This window comes from Aethalodelphis obliquidens, unplaced genomic scaffold (assembly GCF_003676395.1).
Source record: "Aethalodelphis obliquidens isolate GAN/ISIS:26980383/991018 unplaced genomic scaffold, ASM367639v1 scaffold33, whole genome shotgun sequence".
Classification (NCBI taxonomy): Eukaryota; Metazoa; Chordata; class Mammalia; order Artiodactyla; family Delphinidae; genus Aethalodelphis; species Aethalodelphis obliquidens.
In genome coordinates, this window is record NW_020837977.1 from 18,898,034 (window position 1) to 18,919,472 (window position 21,439).

Consider the following 21,439-nt stretch of genomic DNA (forward strand, 5'->3'; position numbering starts at 1 on the left):
TCCTCTGTGATTCAAAAGATAACGTTAAATGCTGGGTTTATACAATGGTGAGGGTTTTTGTGTTATTGTTGCTGCCGGATGTTACTGCCTTGGCTGAGAGAAATTGGGCTTCCGCATTTCCACTCGTTAAAATTATCTGAAGGGGTTTGTGGCCTAATAAACAATTTCTAGAACGTTATCGGTTGGTTCCATCATTAATTTTTCCAAGGGAACATATGATAGGTATATTTGCATTGGCTATTTTAACCTCTGGCCGGAGGTTAAAGGGACTTGTACACCGCCTCCTGTGATCGACTGTCCGCTGTGTGGTGTTCATACCCTGGTGCGCAGTTCACCCTCCGCGTCTGTTTTGAAGACAGAAAGCCTTTATGTGTTCTGGAAGGATGGCGGGCTCTTAGAAGAACTAGGCCATACTCGAACCTTCTCAGAGCTTGGGGGACGCCGAGGTCCCGGCAGTCACCGCAGAAGGCCGGGAGGGCACCGGTGACACAGCAGGAGGACAGACGCGGGCGCGCCCACCGCGGCTGGCGGCCGGCGGGGCCCCTGGGACGGCGCGGCGGCTCCGGGCGTCCCCGCGGGGCCCAGCGATGGGCTCGGGGTGCGGCTCGGCCCGGGACTGTGTTCCTGGACGACGGGGAGCGGTCCCGGGGAGCAGGCCCAGCCGCCCTTCTCCTTCCGGACTCCACGCTCGTCCTCCTCGTTGGCGGATTTCCGGTTGCAGAGGGGGTTCCGGGAATAATCCGGTGCAGGTGAGGCTCTGGCACTGGGGTGGGCGCAGCACGGCTGGCCGCCCGGCACCGAGCACCCTGGCCTCCCGCGGCTCCCGCGTCTCTCTCACCCGCACTGACCTGCCGGAGCCAGGCTCCTGCGACGCGGCCTCTGTCCCCCGTCTCCCCTCCCTGGAGCGTTCCCGCCACCCCGGAGTGGATGCGCGGCTCTTCGTTCACCTTTCCACACGGACGGCCTCTCTCCCATACTCTGTTGGCCGGTCCTCCCCCGGGGCGGGCGTCCTCGAGTTCACTGCTGATCATGGGCGCCCCTGTCTGCCGGGCTCTCGTCCTGCCCCTGGGCTCTGGAGCCGGGCCCGCGTGTTGTGCAGCGTCCTCTGGAAACCGGGCCCGCCAGTCTGCTTCCCTGCCGGGCTCGCCGTGGCTGTGATGGAGGGAAGGGAAGCACCTCCTGTGCCCGCCTGGCGCTGCTGGGGCTCGTGTGGGCCCGCCTCGCGTCCACCACGTCGTCACCAGAGTGTCCCCCCCGGCGTCCTGGCTCCGTGGGCGAGACAGTGTCCTCTTCCTGACAGGCGGCTCGGGTCACGGGGTAACTGGGGAGAGCACGGTCAGGCTCTCGGCCTCTACAGACCCAGGAGCGAGCCCTGAGCCATCTTATGGAAGGGAAACGCTCACCTGCTTCAGAATCCTGAGGGCCTCAGCCGCGACTCTCCTGTAGGACTTGCCGGGGCCCCGTACACTGCCCGTTTCTGCCGCAGACACGTCTGGCACCCGCTGGGAGACGGGCCCCGCCGTAGGGCAGCTGGCACGGGTTGCAGGGGCTCCCACACAGCAGGAGGCTGGGCAGGTGTCCAGGAGGAGCTGAGCGTACTGGGTGCTGCCCACAGCCCTCGGGGTCCTCACACGCACCCTGGACGGGCGTCTCGCAGGCCTGGACCGCTGGGCACTCAGAAATCTCGCTGTGCTGACAGGCTTGTGGGCTTCCACAGCCCTCATTGCTCACCCCACCGGCACTCATGTGTCTTGCCCTGGTAGCTCAGGTAGTGGCTAATTCCTGTTTACCAGGCCTGAGGAGCATGTTGCCATAAGTGGGTTGCATTAGTGTGATTTCTTGAGGGATAGCAGGAAGATCGATAATGCCTGCCAACGAGACTTCAACAGAGGCCCGGAGAGTTGATCTAATCCTGGATAAGACAGAGTCGATTGCGGTCCCTGTTGGTGAAATCACACTGCTTCCTGTGGTCTCTACCCGGGATTGATAGTCTGTGGCCTGTGGGAATCCAGCCCACAGCCTGGTTTTGTAAACACAGCTGTATTGGCTCACGGAGAGGCCATTTCTGCTTTGTGGCTGCTTTCAGCAGAGTCGAGTAGCTGTGACGGAGATTGTCTGAGTAACATTTATACTATTCAGTATTTGTCTTTACAGAGAAAAGTTTGTTTATCCCTGGTCTGTACTAATAAGAATAAAGGGGGAAGAAATCACCGAATCAGTAGCTACATGTCAGGTAGTAGTGGTCTTGTTAATTTGCTCCAGTGAAGAGGTTACATATGAAATAGCAGTTTTATTGGAGTCACTACCTGATTAAATCATGATAACCCGTTGCTTGTTTTTATATGTTTCCGACAGGACGCATACTTAAGTTGAGCGAGATTGTGGTAGAAATCTCCTCTGTGTTTCAGGGATTTTATGGCTCTTTCTGCCGTAATGTCCTCGTTCCATCAGTAGGGGGACCAGCAGTGATTCGCCAACAGTTGCTTTTACATCTGTTCCATTTCAGATCCTGGATGGAAGGACGCCTCTCTTGTGTATGGTTGTCAGTGGTGTCCTGGTGGACCACAGCGGCATTAGAGTCACGTGAGAGCCGGTGCTCAGGATTCCCTCAAAAGTTGATTAATTACCTTCCTTGAATACACACTCAGCCTGGAAAATGGCCGTGGGTCTCTTTGAAGGTTGGAAAGAAAACTCTGTATAAAATTTTGGCATTGTAGTTGGTGACTGACTCAGGTCTTGGAATTGGGTGAAAGATGGCGATTCTCTGGAAGTTAGATCTCTGAACGCCAGCTACTGGGTTTTTTAAAAGTCAGTTTAAAAGCCTTTATCGGCCCATTCTGTTAGAGCCCTAGTGACAGCCACTGCCAGAGGTTTTTCTGGGTCAGACTTTCGGTTGCTCAGGCTCTGCTGCCTGTGAGGGTGCCACGTCCTGCGTCTGGTTAAGTGGTGCTGGTCGGCCCCTCCCCTCCAGAGCCTGTCCTGCCCGTGAAGCTCGCTGAATTTTACTGGCTTGTCCCGCCACTCTCCCTGTCCTGCAGGCGCCCTGCAGAGCCTTTGGGGTGGTGTTTCTGAAAGCCTTGGTGAAGGAGCATTCTCTGGGCCCTACCAGGGGTATATGATAAAGCTCGAGATTTTAGTTCCTTTTTAAAGTGTCACATTTTGTCAGTGGTAACAAATTATGTCATTTATTCATTGAAGTAATGTTGATCATTTTTGAGAAAACATCTATCAAAAACGCAAGTCTAAGTAACCAAAGCTTGTCATTTTTCAAATAGAAGTAGCGCACCATGAAAGAAGGTGCTCCTTCGGCGCACACAGAACAGCTGTGCAGGTGCTTTGCCATGAGACAGACGTACCTCGTGATGCAGAAGGGCTTCGTAGGTACTTCTCGTTTTGTCACACAGAGGATTAAAAGATGTAGGCTCAGTGGTCAGGATCCAGTAATATTAATAATTTTACTGCATCAAGGATATTCCAAAGTAAACCTGCCTTCACTTGGAGCGCCTTGAAGTGCAGGATACAGTGATTGAGAGTATAGTTGGTGCTACTGTCTCTCCATTAAGGTGTCAACAGTTTTATCATCTGTGCGATGCCAGCAGGGAGTAAAAGACAGCATCCTGGCGTCATCGTGTGAGTAGTTCTGACCTTAGTGATCCCTGGACAGTGTCTTAGTTACCTCCGGGGTTCTGTGGATCACCCTTTGAGAGTCACTGGTATAGAGAACCAGTTGGCACTTTCTGTGAAGGCTTCCTTTTCAGTATTCTAGGCTTTGTGGCCTAAGTGGTCTCTGAGCTATTTAGCTTCGCTATTGTATCAAGAGGAGTGAGAGAGATGAACGAACAGGCGCGGCTGTGCTCTGGTGAAACTCAACAGGTCACAGGCCGGATCTGGCCCGCAGGCCGTGGTTTACCCGTTAGGTCCACGTTTCAGGCAATCACCACAGCAAACTGATAATAGCTAATATTGAATCTAGAATCTCTGGTCTTTACATCCACACAAATTTTGGCCTGATTCTTCCTGTTCTAACTCTCATTGGATCCATCCGTGTACATACTTCCTATGATTCTGCCAAAATAAATGAAGAAAATCTTGCAATTGTATTTTCTCCTTGGTTAGATTTTTAGCTCCTCTGGGATCTGGGGATTTGAAAGCCACTCTGGGTCTGGTAGTAGTGAAATGGTGGGAGAGGTTGTCGAGAAGGAAGATCAGCTTAACTGAGAAGGGACCTCAGGAAGGTGATCCTGATCTCTCCAGGGAAGGGGGTAGGGGAGCTTGGTGGGCACTGGGGGCTCCGCTGGATGTCTCCAGACTCTCGCTCCCGGAATACACAGCTGTCCGGTTCTGCAGTGGGGGCCTGGCTCCACTGGAGCGCCCATTGCCCTGGCGCCAAGGTGGTTGCTGCCTTCCGGTTGGAGCCGGTCAGAGAATCAGTTCCAGGTCCCTGTCTTGATGGTTTTCTCCCCTAGGGTCGTATTTGTATCTGTCTGGTATGAGCTTAGAAAAATAGAAACTCTTTTAAGTATTCTAAGAATAAAGGGTGTAATACTAGGTTGAGAACTTGTGTGAATTTGGGGAGGGCTGGCGGAGCGAAGGGTAAGCGTTGCTGCTGAAGGGCTGGGAATCGGTAGATTCACAGTCACCTTAAGTACAAAGCTGGTGGCTCGTCAGGAAACCGTTACAGATTCTCTGGAGATTGCTGCCAGGTATCTACTGAGACGTCGACCCAGGAAACCCCTTGTGACCCTCACTGCCCTCCTGTCTGGTCACAGCGCCCTCTGGAGTGATAGACTCTTTAGCACTCCTTCATGCAGGTAACTTTTTGTTGCCAAACTTGAAACCAGAGCTTCCTGGGACGGGGATTCTGGATAGTGTCGTTCTCGGCTGCCGTCGCACAGAGGAAACCCTTGAAAAGGAGTGAGGAGACTTGAAGGGAGTGGTGCTGATGGGACGGCACCCGGGCCAGCTCCTCTCCCAGCCGTCCCCACTCGGCCGGTTGTCCATCTGCCAGCAGCAGCGTTGAGAGGCCACCTGCCTGGGAGAAACGTTGGCGAGATATAAATGGGAGTATTAATTGTGTCTGTAATGTCAGAGAGGTCCCGCAGATCAGAGAGAAAAGGGCAAACAATCCATGAGAAAAATGGGCGGAGGATGTGAATCGACAGGTCAGAGAAGACAGGAGACAGACAGCCAGGGTGCGAATAGCTGCTCCATCTACTTGGGATTAAGGAATGCAGAATTAAAAGTGGGTGCCTTTTCTCCATATAACTGGGAAAAATGAAGTCGGTAGTATATATTATTTTGAGAGTTGAGGGCAAGGGCTTTCTCACACCCCGTGTACACGGAACACGCATGCAGGACACGTGTGTGTGGTTTGCATGTGTCGGGAAGCCTGCCTCCCGTGCCGCTCATAGGCGTGTGTCCAGGAGCAGTTGCTGTGGGTCTGCCTGGGGACGGGAACACTGGAATAGGGTGTCGTTTTGAATCTCTTATTCTGTGATCTCAGAAGAGTTGTTGAAAACCCACGATCAACTACTCGGTTACTAGGCCCAAATCTAATACAGTCACTGATGGGGGAGAGGCCACTCTGGTGTGTGTTCGGTGCGGGTTTCCTAGTTACTAGGAGCACTGGGTGTGATAGCTTTGCTCGCACACACTGGTTCATGGACGTGGGGGAACCAGAGTTGCTCTGTTTCAAGTTCTGTGTGATGGGATGACGTTCCCAGCTGGTAACAGATATACCTTGCTTCCTTCAGTTTTAAGTTCAGGGCCTTTTTAAGGTTTTAAATTAATATATGGAAAGATAGCGTTGTGTAAGTTTCTCTTTTGGGGGAGGGCAACCTTTATTGATAAATTTCTTAGATTTCCATGGTAGTACCGCTGGATCAGAAACAGCTTTAGCTAAATTGTGAGATACTGGAACCCTTTTTTATGTCTTCTCCCCACACAACACAAACATGGCTCCTAATTCCCCAGAGGAAGCCCGCCAGTGATGCTGTTAAAAAACTACTTAAAATATTCGGCTCTTCCTTACTGCTCAATTTGCTAGGGTTAATGCCCCCTGAGGTCAGGCGCCTGGGGCCTTGGAGTCCTGCAAACTGCATCTGGATGATGGGGCTGCTGGTAATCTGCAGCGTTTTCTATGGGAGCCTCCAGCAGTGTGACACTGTGTACTTTGGCTCAGACTAATAATAACAGACCCCCGATGTCATGGGATTGGTTCCAGGACCTCCCCCAATACCAGAACCCGCCGAAGCCCAAGTCAGCTTGTATAGAGTGGTGCGGTGTTTGCATATAACCTCCTGTGCACGTCAGAGCATCTCTGGATTACCTGTAATACCTAACAATGCAGGTGCTGTGTAAATAGTTGCCAGCCCTCAGGCAAATTCAAGGTTTGCTTTCTGGGACTTTCTGGGATATTTTCAACTCGTGGTTGGTTGAATCCGTGGATGTGGAACCCAAGGATAAGGAGGGCCGCCCATAAAGCTACGAGAAGCCCTGCCCCAGCACAGCATGGTTCTTGATCATTCTTTGTGTTAAAAGCTCTTCCTTTGTTGTTTTTTTTTTTTTGGCTGCGTGTGGGCTTTCTCTAGTTGCGGCGAGCAGGGGCTGCTCTTCCTTGTGGTGCGCGGGCTTCTCATTGCGGTGGCTTCTCTTGTTGCGGAGCAGAGGTTCTAGGCGCACGGGCTTCAGTAGTTGTGGCACTCAGGCTCAGTAGTTGTGGCGCGCAGGCTCAGTAGTTGTGGTGCACAGGCTTAGTTGCGCCGCGGCAGGTGGGATCTTCCTGGACCAGGGATCGACCCCGTGTCCTCTGTACTGGCAGGCGGATTATTAGCCACTGCGCCACCAGGGAAGCCCCGTAAGCTCTCCTTTCTTTGTTTTTACTGCCAAAGTGTTCACCTTGCGGGTCAGTATATACCCTGTGCTGATGTCACGGGTGCTCATCCTGGGTGTTGGGGATGACCGTGTGTTTACAGAGTCAGTAGTATCTGAACGTCCTTGTGCCTGAACTGTCCTTCCTGCCTCATCCTCACACAGCACTGACCCTGAAATAGAAACAGCACTCTCCTCGGTGCACTGGGCAGCGTACAGGTGCAGGGCACCTAGGAAGGAAGGTCCTTCCCGCCTGTGCATGCACACACGATGTGAGCGCACAATTGCACTCCTACAGGATTCTTATTACTTAGCGTCCTGTGTCAGCTGAAACCTCTCATGCAGACATGCCCCGGTGTTCTGACCAGGATCCTTACAACAGTCTTTTAAAAATCTAAATTCACTATATGTCATTCTTTCTAGACAAAATTCTTCAGTGACTTTACATTGTACTTAAAATACATTTGGTTACTTTTTAAAAAAAATTTTATGGTTGAGAGTCTGCCTGCCGATGCAGGGGACACGGGTTCGTGTCCCAGTCCGGGAAGATCCCACATGCCGCAGAGCGGCTGGGCCCGTGAGCCATGGCTGCTGAGCCTGCGCATCTGGAGCCTGTGCTCCGCAACGGGAGAGGCCACAGCAGTGAGAGGCCTGTGTACCGCAAAAAAAAAAAAAAAAATGTTATTGAAGTATAGTTGATTTATAATGTTGTGTTAGTTCTGTGTAATTTTGAAAAAATTAATGCTGTATTTAATTTTTAAAGTCATACCATTGAATCTACCAAAGAAGATTCTTCAAGCCTAGTCGCTGAACTTCAAGAAAAGCTCCAGGAAGAAAAAGCTAAGTTTCTAGAACAACTTGAAGAGCAGGAGAAAAGAAAAAACGAAGAAATGCAGAATGTGCGAACGTCTTTGATTGCTGAACAACAGGTTTGTAGGTCTCCCACCTTACTGCATTCATTTGAGGTCTAGAGGAGATGAACATACATTCACAAGTAAATTTTCTTTGTGTAGCTGAGGTTTCTTATATCTTAAATGTGATTTTCCCACATTGATCCTGATGGCATTTATTATTAAATATCTTCTTCGTGATAGAAGCATTTTCTTTTTAACCGTCGTTATGTCACATAGTAGGTGCTTCAGAATGAAGCAGTGCTAGGTTAGAAAGAGGCAATGTAAATTCTGTTCCTGGTTGCCTAGCTACCTGTGTGACCTCGTAAACAGCATTTAACCTCTTCACATCAGTTTGGTGTTTTTGCAAATGAAAGTGTTTGTACTGCTGCATAGATGATATTTGGATTTTTTTTTCTAAACTCTAAAATTTTATTCTAAATTACATGCTGATAATTCTTATCCATGTGATAGGCTGGCGGTAGGTTATGGTGGAATACTGTTGAACTTTGGTGATTCCCTTATTAATATGGATCAGTGGTGAGAGCTGACGCTTGTGAGGTCAGCAGCGGCCAGTCCACTGAGGGTCAGGATGCCCTGTGAGGGAACATTACATCAGCTACGGTGCTGGGCGGCAGTGGGAGAGGAAATAAAGGAGCGACGCGGTTGGATTTCTCCGTAATCAGGATCTCTGGCTGGGGCGCAGGGCAGAGTGAGGGCTGCCAGAGCAGACCGGTGTGAGAGCAGGTGTAAGTCAGGCCAGGGGTAGCACGACATCCTTTTTTATCCCGAGGAATACGTTTCTGAGACTGGTAGGCATGTTACAGTTAATGTGCACATTTAATGTGGTGTGGTGTAGTTTTCCTTTTCTTATTGTCTTTTTAGAGTTAAAAAAAAATGTCAACCAGAGAACAGAAAGAAAATGTAGAAGTAAAGCTCCAAACACTTAGGAACTTTAAATGTTAAGGCCTGGGGAAGGACAGAGGAGCCTGGAAAAGGGGGAATGAGAAAGAGTAACCGGAAACAGAGTGTGCTTCACGGAAACCAGGGAAATGCACTGCCCAGGGCTGGGAGGAGCCACCAGGTTTAAAGTGAAGAGGCCATTCAGGTCTGTTTTTAGAAGTCTGAAGTTGTGCATTCTTTCATGTCTCCTCCTCCGTGAGCTAGGTCTTTCTCTCCTGCTTTCTTGCTGCCTGTCTCTGTGCTCCTGTGAGCCTGTGCAACTGCAGACTTCCAGCATTAAGGGGGGATGAAATAAGACGGAGACCAGCGTGGAAAGCTGCCAGCCATCTGATCCAAATGTAGTTCTTCTTTTAATAGCTGTCAGATGAGAGGGGAGGTGACTCCTAAGGTACCTGCCAATTTTAAGTGGTGCTTGGATGTTAAGTGGTAGTTACTTGAGTTGATTTGTAACTAGCTTTATAAGGGCTCCTTGGGCCTAGTTGGCTCTTACATTAACTAGTCTTGTTTCTAATATGTGTATTATAAATTGTGTTAACTTTTCTGAAAATCCATTTGATATTGCAGAAACAGCCAGAGGTTATGAAAACAAAGTAACTAATGTACTATTATAAATATTTGTTAATTTTCTACCATAAATGATACAGAGCAATGGTTTAATACAAAGGCATATCATAAATATTCTTTTTGAGGGGATCTTCCTGTCTGCTTTCTGGCTAGAAATGAGTTTAACTCAGTATTTAACAAATTCACTAATTTTGGCCCAGGAATGCCACGTTCTTGTTAAACGTCTCTGTTTCTAGCATCACTGGCATTAATGATTGACTGGAGGATCTTGACTCTTAACTGTGGAAATTGGCTCACGGGATCTCTGCAGGCAGCTGGCATGTATGAGATCCGCAGTGAGCAGGCTTTCCTAGAAGTCGAGGAGTGGCAGGTCCAGCCATTATGAACCAGCAGATACCCAGATGAGAGGAGGAGATGGGATACAGTCATGTCCAAAATGTGACTGTGGAATCGAGATTTAGCTAAGGACAGAAGGAAGATTCCAGAGGCAGGGAGATCACTAAAAGGAACAGTTAAGTATATAACAGCACTGGTTAAAGTGTTGGTTATTTTATTTCTTTCCCCCACATTTAAGACATATTTACTGATGCTTTTCCTCTGACAATAAATATGTGGACAATAATGTGAAAATAGCATTCATTTTCAAGATATTAAATTGGAGCATATCTTAGTACAGAACTAGGAAAATACAATCAAATGTGTTTACCACAGCGTGGCATTTTTATTTCAAAATAAACATCACTTGTGAATTATGCTTTTTCTTCTCCCCATAGAGATGCACCGTGCAAAAATAGACGTATTTTCTTTAGCTCTGGCTGCCCTGTACATGCAGATAATTTAAGTAGTTATCGTTCTGTTGTTCCAGACCAATTTTAATACTGTTTTAACAAGAGAGAAAATGAGAAAAGAGAACATAATCAGTGACCTCAGTGACAAGCTGAAAAGCACGATGCAGCAGCAGGAGCGGGACAAAGGTCAGTGGCGCTTCCTCACGCAGTGTTGTTAGTTCCGTGTCACACGCAATGATTGTAACGCTCACGTCCGCCCGGGGCTGCAGATTTGATCGAGTCCCTGTCCGAGGACCGCGCACGCTTGCTGGAGGAGAAGAAGAGGCTGGAGGAGGAGGTCAGCCGGCTGCGGGGCGGCGGCCCTGTCCCCTTCCCGGGGGTGGCCGCCGCCCCCGAGCTGTATGGGGCCTGTGCGCCCGAGCCCCCAGCGGAGGCCCCGGATGCCCTCGGCGAAGGCAGGCCGGACTCAGCGCTGGAGACCAGCACAATGTCTGTCCGGTGAGTGCCCGTCCTACTCGCCGGGGGCCGCGGCCCGTGGACCTGAGAGCTGCGCGTGTGAATTCTCCGTGCCGCGGCCTGTGATAGTGCCACTGATGGTGTGCAGGAATCCACTTCGGCACGTTTTCATACCGTGCCCAGGTGCCACCGCAGCGTGCAGGCGGCCGGGCGGGGACCCTGCAGTGGGGTCCAGGCCTCGAGGCCATGGCGTCAGGGGCGCAGGACTTCCTTAGGGTGCGTCCAGCGTGCTGAGGCTGTGCTATGGGGAGGGAGTTGTCACTTCTGTGTGGAAACTGAAGTAAAATCAGATAAAATTCAAACTCACGGAAGCAGAGAGCAGGAAAGTGGCTGCCAGGGGCTGGGGTGGAGCATGGGTGGTGTTCTCACCGAAGAGGCGGGTAAATGACGTGAGGTGATGGGTGTGTTAGTTAACTTGATGGAGGGACTCCTCCCACAGCGCACATGTGTATCAGGCCATCGCGCTGCGCACTTTAGATGTATTACGTATTACGGTTTTACTTGTCAGTTATGGCTCAGCTTAAAAGAATGAAATAAAAGCCTGCATGCTCGCTCTTGTTTTCTTTTCTGATTAGTTTCTGACTACCTCAGTGTGATGGGCAGATTCACACATGACAGTGACTAGGGCTTTGTAGACATTTGGGAATACTTTTGTAGTCTTTATATAGATTTGGTTTGTTCTTTATGAACTGAAGCTTTGAGTTTTATAGCTCACTCAAGGACTTGTGGCATTTTGTTTGTTTCTAGTTTTAATGGTGAAGCCGCCCAAGAATGACCGTTTTATCTGTAACATGGATAAGAAGAATGGTCCCTGGGAGAAAGCTTGAAATTTCAGACATTATCCCTAGAAAGATGCATGCGCATAATTTCAAAAGGTTTATCAATGTAGATTCAGGATCTGTGGTATAAATTTCATACCATCCTACACCATCAAAATGGGTCCTCATTTAAACAGGCTGCTTCTGAAAATTTAGTACAAACCCTTAAATCTGTAAAGTGCTCTGTATTAACAGTTACATTTCTAAAACCTTATTGGAGACTGTGAAGTCCAGAATTTTAAGACTTAAACTAAAATAAGCCATTCTCTCTTAGAGAAAACGTCCACATGCTCTCTGAAGAAAGGCAGAGGATAATGCTGTTGGAACGAGTAAGTGCATCGTTTTCTTGAAACACAGGGTTTAATAAATATGTTCACTCCGGGATGCAGTGAAGTAAACCTTACGCTGAAAGCAGACTTGTGTTTTTAGATTAGGTTTTTTTTTTTTTTTTAAATTAATTTTTTTGTCTGCACCGTGTGGCTTGTAGGATCTTAAGTTCCCCAACCAGGGCTCAAACCGGGCCCTGGCAGTGAAAGTGCTGAGCCCTAACCACTGGACCGCCAGGGACTTCCCCAAATTAGATCTTTTTTAACAGTTATTTTTGTGGTTACTTTCGAGAAGTCCTGTCATCTCTGATCTAAGCGGCCAGGAACAGTTCAGGATTCAGCAATGCAATAGAAGTGTGAATTTCACTTACTAATTTCAAAAAATAAAATATTAACTATTTTCCAAAGTAGGGCACAAGTAGAATATGGGAATAATGAAGAAAAGTTCGGGTTTTTATAGTGATTAATTGAAGTGAAGAGAAAAAATGGTAATAAGGGGTTTCTTCTCAGCTGCAGACTTTACACATCTTTGTTCAGAGACCACTTTTCATTGCTGAGGCTTTGAAGATTTTTAACACTTTAGCTCCCTACAAGATAACCGTCTGATAAGGACTCAGAGTCAGAATTGTACAGATTTGTGCTCTTGCACGTGTGCTCTTGTTAGTGAAGGTTCATCAGCATCTGCTGGCATGAGTAGTATAATTGCAGATTCCTCCTCTTGGGCCCGACCTCCTAACAGAGCCTCTGGGGATGGATCTCAGATAGTTACTGCGTATTTACAAGGTCACAAGTGGTTCTAATGCATATTAAACTTTGAGAATCCTTGGCTTAAGGAAATAAACCTAAAATTGTTCTTATTCTCTTTTAAGCCAGTAAATAAGACAGTTGGAAAGGATTCCTAGAAAAGAATGTCCCCACAAACCTTTTATGGTAGAACCAGACTTGAGCACGCAGACTATATTTTCGAGCATAAACCAGGGGTCTCTCTTTCCCACCCCTGCAGACACTACAGTTGAAAGAAGAAGAAAACAAGCGGTTGAATCAGAGACTGGTAAGGTCTTCTCGCCCAGTTGATCTTGACATTTAAACTGTTTGCATTGCATTTCATTATAAAGATCAGAAGGCTGTGTGGCGTGATTAGTTCTTTCCTGGTAGTTTTCGTTGAGCTGCGCTGGTCACTGATGACAGTTGACCCTTAAGCCTGACCACGTGCACTGTCTCAGTCTTACGATGTTAAAAGCAGCCGGCAAAATCCAGATTGTCTTTTCTGATTATTAATAAGCTATAATCTCTTCGGATTGCATAATTACACGTGTTTATAATGTCAGGTTGGGGCTCTTGGTTAAGTGCGCAGGTAGTCAGAACTGCTCCTCACGAGGCTCTTGGCGCGTCCGCCCGGAGGTGTGTGGAATCAGCACGTTCTGTCCGTCACGGATTTTCTTCCTTTCTTTTTTTAACTCAAGGTGTTTGAACCTGACACCTTGCCTGAGACCCTGCGTGGCCCTCTGAAGTGCCGCGGCTTCCCTCTAGCCTGTGAATCTAGCCAAGTGCTTGATGAGGCAGTTTTACAGTCAATCTTTCCTGCGTTAATAAAGCAATTGCTTCATTTTTCAAATTCTGGTGATGACAGTTCATGAGGAAATAGGAACAGTTTAAGGCCTGTGTTCAGGACTTTTGAAAAATTTTAAGGTACAGATTAGAATTGAGTTTTTTTTTTAAATAAAGTGTCTTGTAGGGAGACATCTGTGCTTTCTTTCGTTTGCCTGCCTTAACTTGAACAGCAAAAATTACGTATTAATTCCATGGCTCTGTCAGACTGTCAGTCATGAATTTATCACCAAAACAATTCTTTGAAGGCTATTTGCTGTTTTCGTGAGTGAAGCAAACCCTTTTCAAGGAGCCTTGGAGGAGTTGCCTGCGGCCACTGGGGACGCTGCACAGGACAGACATGCTCCACGTGTGCTCCGTGCAGCGTCCCCAGTGGGATGGACGCTGTGCTGGGCGAGGGTTTAGGCACTTTGTTCACAGGTGTGCTCCTGGCACCCAGAATAGTAGGTGGTGCACAGCACACAGCAGATGCTGGGGAAAGGCTTACGAGGGAAAGGGTCTGGTCCTTCAGGTCCAGAGCGCACCCGCTCCCCCGCGAGCGGCGCCTCCGGGTCACTCGCACTTTCCTGTCGATTGCCAGCTGTGTTCTGCCAGGACTCCCTCACGTCTAAGCCCTCGTTTGTAACAAATACGTGGAGAGCTCAAGCTTTTTAAAGAAAATCTAAACAGAGTTGAATACAGTCTGAAAAATGGATCATTAAACTTGTTCTCACTGGCAGCATGTAGACTATTTGGATGATTTTGAAGACAGGTTGGAATACACTTTTAAGTCTTTCTAGTCAGTATTTGTTGTTTTCTTTCTCTTTTGTTTTTAAACATTAATTGAGACCCTTCGTAGTGTTCAAAGGGAAATGGAAGAAATTCTGAGCGTCAGAATTAAACTTATGAACAAAGAGAAATCCATTTTTTCTGTCCTTGATTTGTGTGGTTATAACTGGGCCCACACTGCTTGGGAGGGATACCGTGAGACCCATGTCCCATGTATCATGTGACAGTGTGAGAAATGTGCTGAAGCCTGACTGAGGAGCGGAGAGTCCCGGCCGAGCTGAGGCAGCCACAGACCAGTTAGCCTGTCCCGTCCCGTCCCGTCCCGTCGTGTCCCCTGCGATGCTCACTGGGGGGGGGGGGGGGGGGGGCAGGGGGGCAGCCCCTTCCTTGTGTCATGCTTGCTCAGAAGAGTGGGTTTTAAACTCTTCTCGAAAAACATGTCTCCTTCCTAGTGATATTTTTTAGGATTAAATATGTATTTATAAATAAAATTCTATATTCAGTCTTTAATCCAGCCAAACCTGATTAAGAAATAACATAAGTAAAAGTGTAGGTAAATTTGTCCACTGAAAGTAATTGTTGAAGGAAAGGAATTACATTAATGGAGCAGAGAAGTTTGGACCCTGAAGGCTGGGACACAGACGTGAATGTGTGTCACGTTGGAAGAAGCGTTTGCCGTGTGGACCTAGTAAGTGCATCGAGAGAACATGTTACTTGTGTAAGCTTTGTGAACTGTTCTCTCTCTAGATGTCTCAGAGCATGTCGTCCGTGTCCCCAAGGCATTCGGAAAAGATAGCTATTAGAGAGTAAGTATTTGATTTGTATTTTGTGCTTTTTTCTGTGAAAATGATATACTGAACTGAGTAGTATTGAATTGTCAATGAAAATGTATTTCAATGGCTATAATCTTTCAACTTCAGGTTCAGTCAGCTGAGTGTTTTGTACTCATTTGTAGTTAACTTTTTTTTTTATTGAAAAGCAAGGTTTTTCTAAGTTATTCTGGGAACATTAGGATTGTATTCGAAGTCCTTCCTATCATAGCTTTAATTATCACTTACACATACATTCCTGAAGCCTTTGGATTCTACTTCCTTTTCAGCTGGTGCCACCTCTCTTAAATCCCGTTTATCACCTTAGTCTTTTTCATTTTAGATTGGAGAATCTTGATATTTGAAGTTGGAGTGTTTCTTCATTCTTATTTCTCAGACTTCATTTTATTGATACGCTACAAATCCATAATACACTGTTAAAATTATCACTTGAATAACTTAACAGACAATATTCCAGGACCAAATTACCCCATAGTAATGTATTGATTTTTGGCATGGGATACTGGAAAGGAGGGTGTCTGATAAAGCATTGTTAGCAGCTCGTGAATACTGGTCATTTCTTCTCTACTTGTCAGGACTGACTTAAAAATAAATAAGACCCTCTGTTTTGTCCGTAATAGATCTATCGACCATATGTCTGGTTATCAGGCACTCCCGGTTACTGATCTTTAACTTCTCATTAGACTTTTATCTTTTCTCAGTGATTTGGAAGGGCTGGGTGTATCAGTCTTTATCTACCAGCTGTATGTCAAGTCAAATCAATATAAGGTTTTTCAAAGATTAGAGAGAGATGAGCTTAAAAAAAAAAAAAAACTGCCTCAGAGAGGCCCTATCTTCCTTTTTTAAGGTATTATCCTCCAAAACAGTGCCTGTCACATCTTTTTAGGCAGGCAGTTAAGTGTAGAATAAATAATTAGTGGATGATAGACTGTTAACTTTTTAAAGTTTCCCCAGTGATGTTAATGATTTATTAGGTGTAGGACCCACTAAGTTATCTTAGATCTAGGTTAACTTTGAACTGATATTCCAAACGACACTTCTGAAGGACCCTGGAGAGACAGACACCAGCTGAGACACCCTAGGCGGTCACACCTACTCTCTCCTTCTGCGCCCTCCTTGCTGGCTTCACCCCGAGTCGGGCTGTTGACTTGTTTGAGCCTAACTAAGTACATGCAGCTGGTTCAGTTGGGTTTTCTTTCAAATTGAGGAGACTGCTTGGAGACCGGAGAAGTAGTATAAGGTAGTTCTTTCTCTCCCACTGTGACTAAGTTTGCTCCCCCAATTTATGTTTTTTATTGTAAAATGAAAGATGAGGATGAATGCCTTCTTTCTATACTAGATGCACTATAATGGGTATTCTTTATCTCCCCCTCACCCAAGCCTGTTTTGGGTTGTGTTCTTTTAAACAGTAGATTTATTGGAAATTTTATGTTTAAAAATTTGGGGTCTTTGGCGGTTGCTCGCGTTAGCCTTTGAGCGTCTGTGTGTGTCCAGCATTCCCGTGAGGGCCTGGGTAGAGTAAAAAACAAATCATGTAAGTATGAAATTTCCTATTGCATTGTTAATTGAATGTTTCGTTGAACGTTGCAGAATCAAGGTGACTCCTCAGATCAATGAAATCATTCCTTTGTTCAGTTTTCAGGTGGGAGATCTGGTCCTCATCATCCTGGACGAGCGCCATGACAATTACGTGCTCTTCACCGTGAGTCCCACCTTGTACTTCCTGCACTCAGAGTCGCTGCCTGCCCTGGACCTCAAACCAGGTGAGGGGGGTAAGTGTCACATCTGTAACCAAAACAATAAACCTAGAGTGGAGAGAATATATGAAAGATTTTTCTCCCACGTTGTCTAATGATGTCAGAATTAAGTAGGTGAGCAGGAACTCTGCCTTATCAGGTTTTTGTTTGTTTGTTTTTCTAAAATCTTCATTATCCAGATTATTGTTTCTGGATTCTGCTGATGCAGTTGGGTCAAGTATCTCATACTCTAGCAATAGCAGAATTACACTGTCAAAATTCTCATACCTATTTAAGCTTCAATATAACATGCTCATTTGTTTATAAGGGCATTACTTGTTTTGGCAAAAATAAATTATTTTAAATTATATGATGTCTTTTCTCTCCTATTTATCATCCTGTTTCTACCTTTTTCTTTCATTGAACTTGTCAGTAATTTTTTTTAAAAAGGCAATAAGCTTTGTTAAAGTATACTAAATTACAGTTAGTATATTACTATCATCGATTACATTAATCTTTAAAGAACTCAAAAAGAACAGAATAGGTGCCCTGGGATACTTAGGCTAAATGGAATTATTCAAACACAAGACTGTGTGTCCGTTTGGCTTGATGCTCCTGTTTGAAATGACTTGTGAACATGGTCATATGCCCGTTCTCTGAAGTAGGCCACACACGATCACACCACCATGGCTGTTGGTGGTGGGTTATGTAGAATGTGACCATGAAAAATGAGAAAAGAAGCTTGCAATTTAATTTACTGGTTTTGTACCTTGAAAACAATGAACTTGATTTTTTTTCTTTAATTTTTTTGGTAGGTTTTTTGTTTTTCATTTATTTAGACTGATTTGAAAATGGTTTTTAAATTTACCAAAAAAGTTGCATAAATAAGGACAGTATAAAAAAGCCCGATATCCCTTCGCCCAGAGTCACCTGCTGTTAACGTTCTGCCCCATTTGCATTACCTCTGCCTGTGCACGTCTGAATGTACTGATCCACAGCTGTACGCAAGCAGGCGCACGTTTGTTTCCAGGCAAAGTGACATCCTGCCCCTTGAACTACTTCACTCTGCATTTCCTAAGAACAGAAAGGGTTCAGTGTTTACATCTAGTAACCGCTCACTGTCTACCGCGCGCATTTGCATTGTGAAGACTCTCACAAGTCCCACAGAAAAGAATTTATTTAATAGTCTTACTTTACCACAGAACTCAGGCCCCCTATTTTCCTCTTCCTCCATCCCTCCCTCCATCCCTCCCTCCCTCCTTCCCTGCATACATACATGCATACATACGTACATGCATACATACAGAACAGGATGCCAGTTGGGGTAATGCTGCCTACCGACTCCTTGCCCAGGGGGTGTGTGGGTGACCAGGGCGTTGTTATGCCCATGACGGGGACTCATCACTCCTTGGACATGAGTGTTAGATGATTCTTTTCAGAAATTGTGAATTATCCTTGAAGGGCTCTATTAGTCCTTAGACTAATATCCTGTGGTCCAGGAGCTTTTTTATCTTTGTATCACATGGTAGTGTCTGTATGTTCATTTCAGATGGTTTATTCAGGATATCTTTTTTATATATCATGCCAAGTAAGGTTTATGGAATAAAAAATCAGTTTTAGCTTCTCAGAGGCTTTACCCTTAACAGATAATTTATTGGTCGAATACTTTTGGAATCAGCTCTTTTATGACAACTTCTTTTCCGATGAATTTTAAAAGAGAATGAGTATTTATCTCTTACATACTTTGCCGTGTGAGAACTAGCTTTTTCATCGTGTCTCCTTCCACATTTTTTTATCTCCCCTCCACACAAGTACTGCCCTTTAGACTTTCTTTCATCCTTATTAGTTATTTATTGTGCACTGACTGGGTTTGCATTGCGGTGCCAAAAAGAAAAGAGAAGACAATGCTTTGCTTTGAACCTAGAATATAAATTTTGTCTGTGTAACTGTCTGCTTTCAGTAGCAGAAAAGGTCATGTGTTAGCACTTTCAGTAGGTGGCACTGCTGAGCTAATTTAGAATTCCTAGGTCTATTTGTTCATGATTTGTACTCAGATTGTGTTTTTGTTTCTTGAACTTTGTCAGTTCTGTGATTTGACTTACCATCTGCACTCAATGAGTAAGTGAAGCCAAAATTAGTGGTTGAAAAGTAAAGCCAATTACGTTTTGTTTTATAAATCGCTGTGCATTTCTGTGATTTCACTCTCAGAATGTCATTAAACTGTTGTGACTCGGGCAGTTACGTTTTCATGAATAATTATAGTTGTACTTTCAAAAAGAATTTAATGGTTTGATTCCATAGCTTCAGGTGCATCTCGAAGACCATGGGTCCTTGGAAAAGTGATGGAGAAGGAGTACTGTCAGGCCAAAAAGGTAAGCCCATCGTGGGACGTGGACCTAGGAGTTTAAGAAGATTCTCAGGATGCTTTATGCAGAACAGTGCTCTTCTTGGCCTTCTAATTCACTTGAACTAGGCCTGAATTTAATGAGTGTGAGTTTGCACCAGCAATTTTATGAATATTTATGTGATTTACCTTACAGTAGTAGAGGTAGATGGCCAGCAAGCTATCAACATATCCAGGAAAACTACAACAAGTTTCTGTTCTGAGTATTAAATTACTAGTGTTTTCATGTGCTAAAAAAGGAACACAACATAACTGGTGATTGATCTGTTTGTAGGTAGAGCTGATGTTTCCTTACTTTTATAATGCTACCCCCAGTGAAGAAAGGTAATGTGAGATATTGATGGCTCAGAATGCACCTGACTGATGTCGGCAGTGTCCGTGCTGTAGAGTCAGAGCAGTGAGCAGTCTTCCTAGCTCGTTTGTGGACCCTGTGCGCCAGAACAGCAATAGAACTTGATCTGTGTGTTGTTGAGGTTTCTTTGATGTTTAAAATAATAACACATGGCTCACTTTGTACTGTATTATTTAGCAGTGATTACCGACCCTTCCGTCAGTATTAGTGGCTCGTCTGTTATATGCTCATCTGGTGAGGGACGGATCTGTGTCCTTTGAAAAAGACACCCCTCTTCCCACAATGATCGAGCATGGCATAGTGTGGTAGGATGGTACCTCTGTAGTTTGGTTTAATCACCCTTTTCTTTCTGTCTTAGGCACAAAACAGATTTAAAGTTCCTTTGGGGACAAAGTTTTACAGAGTGAAAGCTGTGTCATGGAATAAGAAAGTATAATTTTGGAAGAAATTGAGACATTCTGTGACGTTTTTCTGATTTGTCCCAACAGTGCTCATTCATCACTCCAAAAACAGCAGGCCATCTTTTTATATACAAGTCAACACGACAGCATACTTCTTTCGTGTATATCATTTACTTTCTACCTGGCTACATTTTAGGAACAATAAATTCATCAAAACCCTTGGCTGAGTTAAAATGGTTTTGTTTTTGTTTTTCTACCCAAGTAACTCTAGAAATGCGGACCAAACTAGTTCACCTTCTCAAAGGGCACACCCGTGCACTGTGGTTTATGATCAGCCATATTCTTTGCCTGTTACATATACCTTAGCTTGAACTTAGATATTCAGTGTTAGTTGTTATTACCAGCATTTGTCCTTTTGTGAAATCAATATCAGAAGACTTGCACTCTTTAACACATTCTTTATAAAATGTATAAATTCTTCAAAACTATTTAAGGAGGAGTATCACTGCATGCAGATAATCATAATTTTGAGTTTGCCTCTGTAGATTACTAAAACAAATCGTTTCATTTATTTTTTTAATGCCCTTTGATGTTTCCAAACAAGAAGGAACTCTAATTTGATTGCCTGACTTTACGATCAGCCATAATCAGCAATCTTCAAAAGCACTTTGAACAGATTGGTCGCCTGGGTTCTACAGGGAGGCGTGTGCTAGTGATGGTTTCTCAAGCAGCACACAGACCTTCCCGACACTTTATTATTCTGTTTAGAATAATCGTATTGATGAGGTCGTAATTCATGGTTCAGTTTCAGAAAAAACATATTCATTGTACATTAACCATTTAGAGGTCATTTAAATATAACAAAATGTTGTATTGTAAAAGACATGTAGAATTTTAAAACAATAAAGATTTGAACCTGTAAGTGTGTGTGCCTTTTAAAGAAGGATACATGTTTAATATATGTGAGTGATTGCTGGGAAGCGTGAAAAGCTTGTTCTGTATCATATCAAAAGAGAAACATGTTTATTACAAAAGTGTTCTTTAACTGTATGCTGTGTAACAGGGTAAAACAGTGTTACGTAGAGTAGAGTCGTGTGAGGCCGATCTTTAGCTAAGTGGCCACGGAGCAGGGGTATTTAAATGAGTAGTTGAGTTGGTTGAGACTTGTTTCAGGTTTGTTGCTAGAGAACAATAATAAAGTGATTCTTTTTTTCAGAAAATATTTAATTTCTTCGTAAAAATAAGTTAAATATTTTTTTAAATATGTATGTCTAATAGTACAGAAAATGGAATAAACACCATAGTGTATAGAAAACTGAATTTGACAACATATTAATGAATAAATGAACAAATGATTTCACATGTTTCTATTCAATCCTTCCATTACATCTTCATGCAGAGAATGTCAAAGCACTGAAGAACTTTATATGCAGAGTGGTCCTGCTGAGCAGATGTGGTTGGTCTGAATGAATCTGCCGGGGGCCTGTTTGACTTGAGATTTCACGTGGTCATTGTGCCGTGGGGCTGTGGGCTGACGTGTGACATCTCAGGAGTGTCGCTCTTTAACGTTGGCTTCTGTTGCTTAGAGTTTTTCTTATATCCCAT

The 21,439-nt window shown here is 45.1% G+C and overlaps 1 protein-coding gene across 6 annotated transcripts in view; it reads left to right on the forward strand.

Annotated features, from left to right (window-relative positions):
- The window catches only part of RB1CC1 (RB1 inducible coiled-coil 1), a 60,393-nt gene extending 39,199 nt beyond the window's left edge, over positions 1 to 21,194 (forward strand). For 4 of the 6 annotated variants that reach the window (XM_027128114.1, XM_027128112.1, XM_027128115.1 and 1 more), the window contains 9 exons: positions 7,634 to 7,799; positions 10,153 to 10,261; positions 10,345 to 10,573; positions 11,684 to 11,738; positions 12,739 to 12,786; positions 14,859 to 14,917; positions 16,577 to 16,713; positions 18,979 to 19,049; positions 19,792 to 21,194. In XM_027128114.1, the coding sequence (XP_026983915.1) occupies positions 7,634 to 7,799; positions 10,153 to 10,261; positions 10,345 to 10,573; positions 11,684 to 11,738; positions 12,739 to 12,786; positions 14,859 to 14,917; positions 16,577 to 16,713; positions 18,979 to 19,049; positions 19,792 to 19,869 (952 nt within the window). In that variant the 3' untranslated portion in view covers positions 19,870 to 21,194. Of the gene's footprint in view, positions 1 to 7,633; positions 7,800 to 10,152; positions 10,262 to 10,344; positions 10,574 to 11,683; positions 11,739 to 12,738; positions 12,787 to 14,858; positions 14,918 to 16,576; positions 16,714 to 18,978; positions 19,050 to 19,791 lie in introns of those variants that run through there. The other 2 variants (XM_027128113.1, XM_027128116.1) reach the window with 2 other exon arrangements.
- Positions 21,195 to 21,439: the final 245 nt, after the last annotated feature.